This window comes from Podarcis bocagei (assembly GCF_964188305.1).
Source record: "Podarcis bocagei genome assembly, chromosome: 1".
NCBI classification, from domain to species: domain Eukaryota; kingdom Metazoa; phylum Chordata; class Lepidosauria; order Squamata; family Lacertidae; genus Podarcis; species Podarcis bocagei.
The window spans coordinates 127,635,321-127,647,551 of NC_138125.1; the positions used below are offsets into that span (position 1 = coordinate 127,635,321).

At 48.0% G+C, this 12,231-nt stretch overlaps 1 protein-coding gene across 1 annotated transcript in view; it reads right to left on the reverse strand.

Moving 5' to 3' along the window:
- The window catches only part of DNAH7 (dynein axonemal heavy chain 7), a 160,739-nt gene that overhangs the window by 1,433 nt on the left and 147,075 nt on the right, over positions 1–12,231 (reverse strand). The window contains exons 58-63 of the mRNA XM_081189234.1: positions 11,436–11,621; positions 10,194–10,331; positions 8,196–8,426; positions 2,902–3,054; positions 1,239–1,416; positions 181–284 (exon numbers count right to left, since the gene is read on the reverse strand). Of these exons, the coding sequence (XP_081045360.1) occupies positions 181–284; positions 1,239–1,416; positions 2,902–3,054; positions 8,196–8,426; positions 10,194–10,331; positions 11,436–11,621 (990 nt within the window). The remainder of the gene's footprint in view (positions 1–180; positions 285–1,238; positions 1,417–2,901; positions 3,055–8,195; positions 8,427–10,193; positions 10,332–11,435; positions 11,622–12,231) is intronic.

Below are 12,231 nucleotides of genomic sequence, written 5' to 3' on the forward strand. Positions count from 1 at the left end.
GAGACCATTTGTTTCAATGGCGTCAAGTTGCAAAACACAGTAGCATATTATTGGGTGTGTTAATAAGCCCCTCACAGCTTGATTCTATACAGAAGTAATATACAATGAGTATATAAGCGTGTGTGAGAACATAGCTTTAATAAAGCTACAAGGCTCTTAATTGATTATATAAATACTCACCACTGGCATAGTATCATACAGGATTTTGGGATGAGATTCCCCTAGCCTCTTTGTCTTCCTGTTCCAGCGAGCTCCATCCAGAAACAATCCGTGAATGAAGACTCCTTATTTTTTTAGAAAGAAACACGACAAAGCACATTGGTTATAGACATCATGTGCATGCAATGGCATAGGAAGGCGCATATTTTAAATAAACTGTAGGCTTGATAACAAGGTGTGAGCAGGAAATACTCTTCAAAGAACCCATGAATAGGTTCCTCGCCTTGTGTCGCTCCAACAATCAAAATAGTAAGAAACAATTTTGAGTAGTCTCTACACATGAATGGAAACAGAAACAAGCTGCAGCTTCCCGCTGGGTGTGCAGGTCTAATTACAAGCAGAAATTTACACATGCAAAAGGCTCGTTGTGAATTGGGATCTGCACATAGTGGCTTGAAAATTCTGTGGCTAAAACAAATGGCACATGAAATGGTCAGTAGAATTCTTGCACTGCAGACTAACTCTATAGTTGTACCTTGGATCCCAAACACCTTGCAAGTCAAATGTTTTGGCTCCTGAACACCACAAACCCAGAAGTGAGTGTTCTGGTTTGTGAACGTTCTTTGGAACCCGAACGTCCGATGCGGCTTCTGCGGCTTCTGATTGGCTGCAGGAGTTTCCTGCAGCCAATCGGAAGCCGTGCCTTGGTTTCCGAACGTTTTGGAAGTCGAAAAGACTTCTGGAATGGATACTATTCAACTTCCAAGGTACCACTATAGTTGTCATGCCATCAAAGAGTTGGCCTATTTTATCACTTCTTGCCACAGATGCAGTTTCTGAATATTATTTTCTTCAAACGCAAAGGGCAGGGAGACCTGTGTTCAAATTCCCTGCTCAGTCATCAAGCTCCCTAGGCAATGTAGGACGAGTAACAACACCGGTCTACTATTTCATAAAACATATTTCCCAAAAACAGCCCAGCCTCCTGCATTCAGCTACCATGATGAAGGGCAGGATACAAAGGTGATAAACCGCCCCCCAAATTCTAGCATGGTTAATGAATATACGGTTGCATTCACCGTCTTCAGGCGCGTGCTTGTACTCCTTGTCTTCCAAGACTTCATAGTCAAAGCCTAGCAGGTCTATTGGGATTGTGTATTTCCTGGCAAAATTCTGCTGGGCACCGGTTAAGAAGGCTTGCGTGAAGAAAAACCCAGAAAGCCAAAACATCGGAGGGGTTCCATTCTCGTACCACGTCTGCAGCAACAGCAGGAAGAGAGAGGATGGGAATGGAGCTTTATATTGCAGCATTAAGAACACACAGGGCAGGAACCTAGGGTGTTTTGAGTCCAATACTACTACTGCACAGAGGCTTTTATTACAAGTTGTACAACCCCCTGGCTCAATAGGGAATGTGATATGTGCATGAGGGAAATCGGCAGAAGTCGGCGGTGCAGGAGACCCGCTAGTTCCAGGCACAAACCTTAACAGATGTGTGATTCCAACCGACAAAACCCTGATAGTTGTAGGAGACCCTCCCCTTTTTATACCGGCACATTGGTCTGTAGAAAGTTACAGGCCCTTTCAGAACTTGCTGCAAACACAATCAGCATGACACAGAGGTTGCAGTTAATTGCCTTGCTTTCTTTAAAAAGGCTACATACATTTTAGATTTATTTCCTGCCATATATTCCATGCCAGGGAACTAGTTTGTGAAGGATGCTGGTAATTGTAGCTCTGAAAGGAATAAAATGAAGTTCCCATGATACTTGGAGGGGGTGTGTCTTTAAAATGTAAAGGTGTATATGCAGCCCTCGGACTCTTATTTAATGCCCTCTGTGGTCTTTGGCATTTTTCCTTTTGGGAAGGAAATGTGAATTAGAACCTGACAACCTAGCATATGCAGGTTGGTTGTCTGCACTTGTGGATTTTATACTGCAGCCATACACATAACAGAAAGTGCAGCTCATGCCCTGATCCACTTGCCTGAACACTTTCCTTCACTGCCATCGCCTCTCTCTCCCAGAACCAGCTAGCTAGCTACCGTATTTTTTCACCCTATAGGACGCACTTTTTCCCCTCCAAAAATGAAGGGGAAATGTGTGTGCGTCCTATGGGGCGAATGCAGGCTTTCGCTGAAGCCTGGAGAGTGAGGGGTCGGTACGCACCGACCCCTCTCGCTCTCCAGGCTTCAGGAGAGCCGCAGCGCCAGCCCCACAAGGTCGGGGGACAGAGGGAGGCGGAACGCCGCCATCCCGCTGTCTCCCGAAGTGGTTTGGAGGCTGACGGCGGGGAGACCCCGCTGCTAGCCCCGCAAGCTCCGGGGACAGTGGGGAGGCGCAGCACGTCTTCCCGCTGTCCCCAGACCTGATCTCAAGGCGGGCGGCGGGGAGAAGAGCGCTTCTCCCCGCTGCCGGCCCCACAAGCGCCTGGGGGGGAAATAATTTTTTCCCCCTTTATTTCCCCCCAAAAAAACTTGATGCGTCCTATGGGCCGGTGTGTCCTATGGGGCGAAAAATACGGTACCTTGTAAAACATTTAATATACAGCAACCAGCTTAATGTGCGGACCCAACAAAACAAAACTGCATTTCTTAGCATATGCACTGGTAACTAAACTGCAGTAAAACAACATGACTTCATTATTGAGGAGCAGAGGCCCACATAACCTGTGCAACTGTCATTTAGAATCAAGACAGAAAATTGACATCCCAACACATTGAGTTGCTTCTGACGGGCTCACCTGCAAGAACTTCAGTCTGGTAAGAAAATCATTCACATAGCTGCCGAGTGGTTTGAGGCTTGGGTAGGATTTACTCATCCACATGCCTGGGATTTTGCCCTTCAACATGCTATTTACCACCTCTTCCAGTTCTGCAGACATCACAACCAGACCCTGGTTGAGATAAGGGGACGGGGAAAAGACATATTAGTGGACCCCCCTTTGTGTCTTCAGTTATTTTTATCATGCAGTTTTTCAACTGTTATCAACAAGCTTCCTCCAGTCTCAGTGGGTTTAGCCCCTGTTTCAGCTGCAACTACTCACAGTGTTCTCAAGTTGGAAACCACGTGATCTGTCTCAGTTATAAGCTTTCACTCCTGTATTTGAGTCGGCAGGAATTCCAAATATGCATTAGTGAGTGGGTTTGCAGAGGAGAAGTGGCTCATCCTGCTTCATTCCTGTGCTAGCTTTGGAAGAAGGAAAATCAATCCCCTGTGACCAGCATGGAAACGCTGTGAGCTTGCAGAGATAGAAGCATCTACAGTGGTGCCTCGCAAGACGAAAAGAATCCGTTCCGCGAGTCTCTTCGTCTTGCGGTTTTTTCGTCTTGCGAAGCAAGCCCATTAGTGGATTAGCGCTATTAGCGGCTTAGCGGATCAACTGATAAGCGGTTTAGCGGCTTAGCAGATCAGCTGTTAAGCGGCTTAGCGGATCAGCTGATAAGTGGCTTAGCGGATCAGCTGATAAGCGGCTTAGCGGCTTAGGATCAGCTGATAAGCGGCTTAGCGGCTTAGGATCAGCTGATAAGCGGCTTAGCGGCTTGGGAAAAGGGGGGGAGGGGAAAAACCCGCAGGAACTCGCAAGACATTTTCGTCTTGTGAAGCAAGCCCATAGGAAATTCGTTTTGCGCAGCACCTCCAAAACGGAAAACCCTTTCGTCTAGCGGGTTTCCCGTCTTGCAAGGCATTCGTCTTGCGGGGCACCACTGTATCTGCCAGTCCACTTGGTCAAAGGCATTTTTTTACTAGCCTCCTAAGGGGCTACGGGCTTCCCCTGCTCTCTGGGCCAGCATGGAAACAGAGCAGTAGATCACAGCTATATCACACGTTTCAAGCTTATGACTTCCCCCAAAGAATTCTGAGAACTGTAGTTTAATGGTGCTGGGAGTTTTAACTCTGAGGGACAAAATGCCGTACCTAAGATTCTTTGGAGAAAGCCATGTGCATTAAATGTATATTATGGGTGTGACCCTTGTATATTAGCAGGCTAGTAGTTTTAGGTCCTTATTTACAAGGCCAGTTTGAATTTATGCGATCTGATCACAATATTGCACCGGTATGCGGGAATCCCTGGGCCTGTCAATGGGGTTGCGATTTTGGTTCTTAGCATTGCCCTTTTCTTAGGCTCTGTCTGCCCCCTCCCACTCCCTCAACAAGCAATGGGACAGTTTAGTCTATTTTCAGCCCGTCAGTTTTGCAAGTGTTCATAAGTCTGTTCTGTCTCCCCGCATATTCCACAATTTTTTTAAAAAAAGCCTGCATGAAAGCATTCATTTTTTAATGCTTTGTACCCTAAAATACACACACTGCACAGAAGCTAATTTAAGGGACAAGGGCAATGAGCTCCACTATCCTCACTTCCAGCCATCTTCACTCCCTTGACCCCAATTTTGGTATTTTCTTTCAGCCAAGAATAGTATTGCAAAAATCAGAAGTGCAAAAACTGAAGAATTAACTTTGTTCTTTTCTGTGTATTAGTGAAGAAGCCGAAATAAGACCAGTCTGCCTAACACTGCACCAAAAATTTACTTTTGCATGCATACTCTCAGCAATGCGCTGGTGCCAAGAGCTTGTCCAACTGCTGTTGTTTTCATTTTGTAGGTGGACCCCAGGTTTGGGATGCTGTCCTAAAAATACCAAGGACTGCGACTCTTCAAAAAGCAGGATCAGCTTTGCATTCTCTTTCTCATTTATAGATCGGCAGCAATACATTAGGCAGCACCCCACATAAGGAACAAAGTGTGGGATATTTAGAGTGCAGACAAACCAACAACGCATGTTTGCTAGACAGGCACATGATGGGAGCTGAAGCCCTCAGAGGTTTTTCCTGCATGTTTCCTAGGAAGAACTCAGAGACACTCCCGCTGTGCCCTGTCCGGGGGGGGGGGGGGAGGGAGCTAGGAACTTCCTCTTTGCTCTTTTGCCTCATTCCAGCACATAGCTGTCAACTTACAGATTTGAAAATAAGGGACCAGCAGCCTCGAAAATAAGGGATCAGCAGCCAAAATAAGGGATCTTAGTCAACCAGCTGAAATTTAACAGCGAAGTTAAAAGGGACCAGATAATTTTGGAGAGCAGCGCCGGTTTTTAGCCCTTCGTTTCCAGATGTTGCTGCTCAAGACACCAGCTGATGAAACACTGCAATTAAATAACTACAAGCAGCACCCACTTTTCGCGCAAAACGAAGTCCAAGCTACGAAGATGCTGCTGCAGTTCCGTATCTTTTCTCTTGTGCTCTATCTGCAGCTCTCAATTCCATCAGGTGGGGCGGGAGGAAGGGGGGGGAAATAGTGCCCGAAGTAAACCCACAGATCAGACCATCTATGCTAGTCTACCACTATAAATCCGTGGGAGAAGTGCTTGCGGTCCTTCCTCCGCTTTCCTCCTCTATGGTTAGCCCTTGGAACACCTGCCCGCGCCTCCGCCTCCACCTCCTCTCTCTGAACTGCTTTCTCTATGGTTGCCCTTGCTCTCCTCTCAAGGCTCCTCAGCAATTCATAGGCTGCGCCAGGCTGCCCATCTCATCCGGGTCCTTCGGCAGCACAGCTGCAGTATGGCCTAGCGGGAGCGGCGGCGGCGGGCAGAGGGGAGGCCCCAGGCAGAGACGCTCAGTTCGGCAGCCGCAAGGAGGATTGCGGCAGAAGGGCCCAAGGCTCCCGCCAGTCCTGGTGGAGAGGGGCTCCCGGGGGCCGAGGCTGGTGAGAGGAGGCCGGAGGGGGGGCAGGCAGCCAAGCAACACAGTTGGAGCCCCCCCTCTTCCCTGGCCGTCTGCTTCCTTTGAAACCCGGGGAATTTAAGGGACATCATCAATAAGGGACAGCAGTGGGACACGGCACTGGGATAAGGGAGTTTCCTGCCAAATAAGGGACAGTTGACAGCTATGTTCCAGCAATGTGGGAACATGTGCCAAGTCAGGGCCTCAGCCCAGACTCCATTTTAAACTGGACTAAAGTATGTCTTTGTAACTGGATTACCATTTTAAGCCTGCTGGAACAAAGCTGCTGTATCTTCAGCAAGTACAGTCGTACCTTGGTTCTCAAACGCTTTGGCTGGCACTCATATATTTTGGCTCCTGAACGCCGAAAATCTGGAAGTAAGTGTTACGGTTTTCAAACGTTTTTCGGAAGCTGAACGTCCGACGCGGCTTCTGCTTGAGTGCAGGAAGCTCCTGCAGCCCATCGGAAGCCGCGCCTTGGTTTTCGAATGGTTTCGGGAGTTGAACGGACTTCCAGAACGGATTACGTTCAAGAACCAAGATACTGCTGTATTCTGAATGAGTAAATGTCATCTTAGCCTTTTGCAAGACGGTGTGATTATTGTTAAAAGGGGGAAATACCAGGAGCCAGTGGCGTAGCGTGGGGGGTGCCAGGGGTGCCGGCCGCACCGGGCGCAACATTTGGGGGGGGCGCGAGTCCAGAGGGAAGGGACAAGCAATCGAGGCTTGTTTGGGGTGGGGGGTCGTCGTCTCCGTTTGGTCGGCCCCCCTCGAGGAAGCGGGAACCTCTCCAAGGCGCAGCGCGCCGTCGGTGGAGGGAAAAGAGCCGCGCAGCAGCAGCAGCAAAAGCAAAGCCGGGAGGAGGAGGAGGTGGAGGCGCCGCCTGCCGCAGGATCCGATCCGAGCCTGCTAATCGCTTGCTGGGAATTAAACGGCTCAAAGAGGCAAAGGAAGAGGTGGAGCCGCTGGCCCGGCCGGGAGGAAGTTGGAGAGAGCAGCGCGCCTGGGCGCGGCGAGGTTGGGTAGGTGCGCCCTGGCTGGCTACCCGCCTCCCGGGCTCAGTGCCTCCATGACCCCTCCAGCAGCGATGGGAGAGATGGGGGGGGTCTGGAGCAGCCCCGGCTGGCCTGCTCCTGCTTCTCTCCCGCCTCCTTCCCGTTGCTGGCGCCTTGATCTCATCCGGATCAGGGACGAAACACGCCCATCCTTCGCTACTCCTTGTCAGGTCACTGCTTCATTTCCCCAGGGAGAAAGAGAGCAGAGGAGAAGTCCCGGGGATTGCCAAGCGTGCGTGACTCAAAGGGCCTGCCCACGTGCAGGCTGAGCACCGCATGGCGGGGGCGGAGGGAGGCGCTCTGCACATGCTTAGGAGGCGCTCGCCAGTGGCGTAGCATGGGGGTGCAGGGGGGGCCGGCTGCACCGGGCGCAACATCTGGGGGTTAGGGGGCGCAAATCCACGGGTTAGGGGGCGCAAATTACTTGCCTTGCCCCGGGTGCTGACAACCCACGCTACGCCACTGCCAGGAGCATCCAAGTCTACCTTACAGCATCCTGGATTGCTAAAACTAGCCTAAGATTCCCCTTTTAAGCCGCAAAGGGATGCACTCTGCTGAACTCACAAACCTAAGGAAGGGAAGATAATAGCTAACAAATATATCCTATATACATATATATCCTAATATATATAACACCGGTCTTGAAAGACCTACATTGGCTCCCAGTACGTTTCTGAGCACAACTCACAGTGTTGGTTCTGACCTTTAAAAGCCTAAACAGCCTCAGCCCAGTGTACCTGAAGGAGCGTCTCCACCCCCATCATTCAGCCTGGACACTGAGGTCCAGCTCCGAGGGCCTTCTGGCGGTTCCCTCACTGCGAGAAGCGAAGTTACAGGGAACCAGGCAGAGGGCCTTCTCGATAGTGGTGCCCGCCCTGTGGAAGGCCCTCCCATCAGATGTCAAAGAAATAAACAACTATCTGACATTTAAAAGACATCTGAAGGCAGCCCTGTTTAGGGAAGTATTTAATGACTGATGTTTTAATGTATTTTTACTCTGTTGGAAACCGTCCAGAGTGGCTGGGGAAACCCAGCCAGATGGGCAGGGTATAAATAATAAATTATCATCATCATCATCCTCTCTGAGCATCTCTGAGCATCCCTACACAAATAACAGTTAAAGGCAAAGCTTGGGGATGGGGATAACGTCACCGCTGAAAAGAGCAATTTGGCAAGTTCCCAGCAGCGACGCTAATGGGGAGCTGACAGCCACTCTTGCCAGGGTGCTCCAAGTCAACAGGCCTCCTTCTCAAAAGGTCCCCTCACCTTGATTGCTTTCTGGATGTTGATGCAGGATTCTCGAATCATTTGCAGTAATTTGTTAAATCTCCCCATCTCTTGGACCAGCACGGTGTTCATGCTCTGCGTGTAGGTGGTCGGGTATCTCCTCATCGCGGCTTCGATGTGGAAGTCGGCGGGGAGTTTACTTTGGATGTCACTCGCCACATCGCGAACAACTTGATCAGATGATTTGGCGCCAGCCCCTGATGCGCGAGACTGTTTTTATTTGGGGGGGGAAAGGGTGGGGGTTGATTAAACATTGCTAAAACCCAAGCGACAGCGCAATTTGGCCCACAAAACTTCCGTTCATGGTGTATACTGGTCAGAACGTGGCCTTATTTTATTTCATTTTAAATATATTTTTATTAAAGATTTCTTAGTTTACAAAAATACGTGCATTGTCTCTTTTTCAAGCTGCATTTTCTACAGATCAGTTTCATTTGTTGTGAGACATTAGTGTTACAGTGTTAGGTTAGGAAGGAAAGGGAAAGAGGGGAATGGCGAGTGAGGTGGGATCAGGTAGCAATTATTCTATTCTACTTAGTGTATGTGTGGGGTTTTGTGTCAGCGTCACTTGTGTGGGCTCTCTTACGATTTGCTTGTTGTATTTTCATGGTGGTGAGAGAGGTTGGGGTTGGCTTAGGGTGTGGTTTGTTGTCTTTGGTTGGCTCTAGTGAGATTTGTTTTTGTGTGTGAGTGGGGTGTGTGTGTGTTTCTGGATAACCCAGTTTCCAATGGGTTCACCAGCTAATACATTTCTGTAGACATCAAAGTAATGCGGCCTCATTTTGATGCCTACAGAAATTAGCTGGTGGATCCATTAGAAACTGGGCCTGCAGCCATCTTTGGTGACTCTTCCTGGGGAGGCTAACTCTATTCCTGGGATGAGGAACAGGATCCAGCTGGCAGGAAAAATGTTCCGGACGTGGTAGGGAATGTGAAACCTGCGTGCGCGCGCGCGCGCACACACACACACACACACACACACACACACAAACATCTTCACCTATCTTTTCCTCTCTTGCACAGAAAATTAACTGACGACTAGATCTCAATTCATTGGACTGGATACAATTATGTTTCCTTTCCAACTCCTCAGGGCAAAGATCAGACTGAATAATAAATTTAGGTCTGAGAAACAATGGGCGGGGGTGATCTCCCCTTCCCCAGCACCATGGCCCCAATCCAGCACCCTATTAGATCCTGATTGTAGGTTTCCTGCATCTCATATAGTTATGCCCTAATACTTAGAATACTTGGGGACGCAGGTGGCGCTGTGGGTTAAACCGCAGAGCCTAGGACTTGCCTATCAGAAGGTCGGCAGTTCGAATCCCCACAACGGGGTGAGCTCCCGTTGCTCGGTCCCTGCTCCTGCCAACCTAGCAATTCGAAAGCACGTCAAAGTGCAAGTAGATAAATAGGTACCACTCTGGCGGGAAGGTAAATGGCATTTCAGTGCACTGCTCTGGTTCGCCAGAAGCGGCTTAGTCATGCTGGCCACATGACCCAGAAGCTATACACCGGCTCCCTCAGCCAATAAAGCGAGATGAGCACCACAACCTCAGAGTCGGTCATGACTGGACCTAATGGTCAGGGGTCCCTTTACCTTTACCTAATACTTAGAAGGGAAAAATACATACAAAAGCACACCTTTGCTAAATTATTATTTATGTCAAGCTAGTTTTCGAAAGCATCAGGGAACTTTATGCGCTCTCAACAGTTGCAACACTCAGAACATGGATTAGATGTTATGTTCTGGAATCAATATGGGTTGTTAGAAAACTTTAAAATATTCAGCCAGTAATATACTTGAATTCTTCTTGAGCCCCACCATTAAGTGACAGTGAATACATTAATATTACAGTGAGTAGTAATGTGAAGAAAGGAAGATCAGATTCTCTGTATTTAAAATGTTGTCCGAAAAATCCAATAAATAATAAGTAGGCAGTAACTTCAATGCTCCTAATATGAAAACGAACACACCTGCGTGAGAAGAATGTTATCAAACAACAACTGCGTTTCGGATTGATCCTTTGTGATATCGGCATTGGCGTTCATCCCAAAGATCTCTGGGGCAGGATTCAACGGAAGGGTCTTTGTGTATTCGATGTAGCTTACATACTGAAAAAAATATCAGGGGTCAGAAATGATCAATGGCTTAGAATCACAGAATCATAGAAGCATAGAGTTGGAAGAGACCACAAGGGCCATCGAGTCCAACCCCCTGCCAAGCAGGAAACACCATCAGAGCACTCCTGACATATGGTTGTCAAGACTCTGCTTAAAGACCTCCAAAGAAGGAGACTCCACCACACTCCTTGGCAGCAAATTCCACTGTCGAACAGCTCTTACTGTCAGGAAGTTCTTCCTAATGTTTAGGTGGAATCTTCTTTCTTGTAGTTTGGATCCATTGCTCTGTGTCCGCTTCTCTGGAGCAGCAGAAAACAAACTTTCTCCCTCCTCTATGTGGCATCCTTATATATATTTGAACATGGCTATCATATCACCCCTTAACCTCCTCTTCTCCAGGCTAAACATGCCCAGCTCCCTTAGCCGTTCCTCATAAGGCATCGTTTCCAGGCCTTTGACCATTTTGGTTGCCCTCCTCTGGACACGTTCCAGTTTGTCAGTGTCCTTCTTGAACTGTGGTGCCCAGAACTGGACACAGTACTCAGGGTGAGGTCTGACCAGAGCAGAATACAGTGGCTTGAACCTGGCCATTCTCTGTTGACATCTTTCCAATTTTCAATTCAGTTCTCCACAATTTGCAGAGAATAATAATAATAATAAACACATTTTTGCATGCAATTTAGACCAATACATATATTTATATTTTCCCTAATATAATGCTTTTTTTCCTTCTTTTTTGCTGGATCAGGCCAGGGCTCACGGAAAGCCCACAAGCAGGATCTGAGCGCAAGGATAAGTGGGATATTCATTTTTGTACGCACTGGTTGATTGGAGAACTGCATTGCAAAATTCGGAAAGGCAGCTGCATTTTGGTTTGTGACCAGGTCAAGATGTGTGAACTGTCTCTCCTTAAAACAGAAACAAATTTAATTCATCTCCCGTTCCTGCTCTGCACTGTAGAGCTCGCCCAGATTTCTTGCCACTGTCTCAGAAGAAGATAAGCATTTTGATTCCTCCTCTAAGCTCTGGCTCTTCTTTGAGCAGGGCTCAGGCAGGGGAACTTCCTGCTGAATCGCGCCCCACTGAGGTGCTTACCTCTCCTTCAGGAGGAGCATAATAAAGGCCGCTGGAATCAAACTTGTAATCAGGATTTGTAACAATGATCGGGTTGTAGAACTTGTTCAAAATACTACGCAGCGTCCGCCGGTCCCAGTCATCGGTGACCCGGCCTCCGTAATTGCATTCGCCCGTCATGTAGCGGATGGCGTCAAAGGGCAACTCCTGAAACGTACAAAGCAAAAGCTCATCTGTGACTCCTCCCTACTCTCCCAACATGCTAGCATGTTTGGTTAACAGAGGAAAAGTTCACAGCTCGACTCATTGTGTGTTTGTCTAAGCAAAAATGCTCCACAGGTATGTCCTATGCAATTGTGTTGCAAATATCAGCAGCTACACTATTTAGTGAGCACTGATCCTTAGCATGAATCTTACTTACATATTCTGTTGAAAAATATCAGGTATGTACTTTTAATATATTCTGTTTTGTATACAGTGGTACCTCGGGTTAAGTACTTAATTCGTTCCGGAGGTCCGTTCTTAACCTGAAACTGTTCTTAACCTGAAGCACCACTTTAGCTAATGGGGCCTCCTGCTGCCGCTGTGCCGCCAGACTACGATTTCTGTTCTCACCCTGAAGCAAAGTTCTTAACCTGAAGCACTATTTCTGGATTAGCGGAGTCTGTAACCTGAAGCGTATGTAACCTGAAAACATATGTAACCTGAGGTACCACTGTATTCTACTTTATTATACAATGTGTATGCAGGTAGCTCAGTTCTGTTATCATTCTTTGGTTGTATGCCTTGTATCTTATTACCAGCTGATGAAGACTAT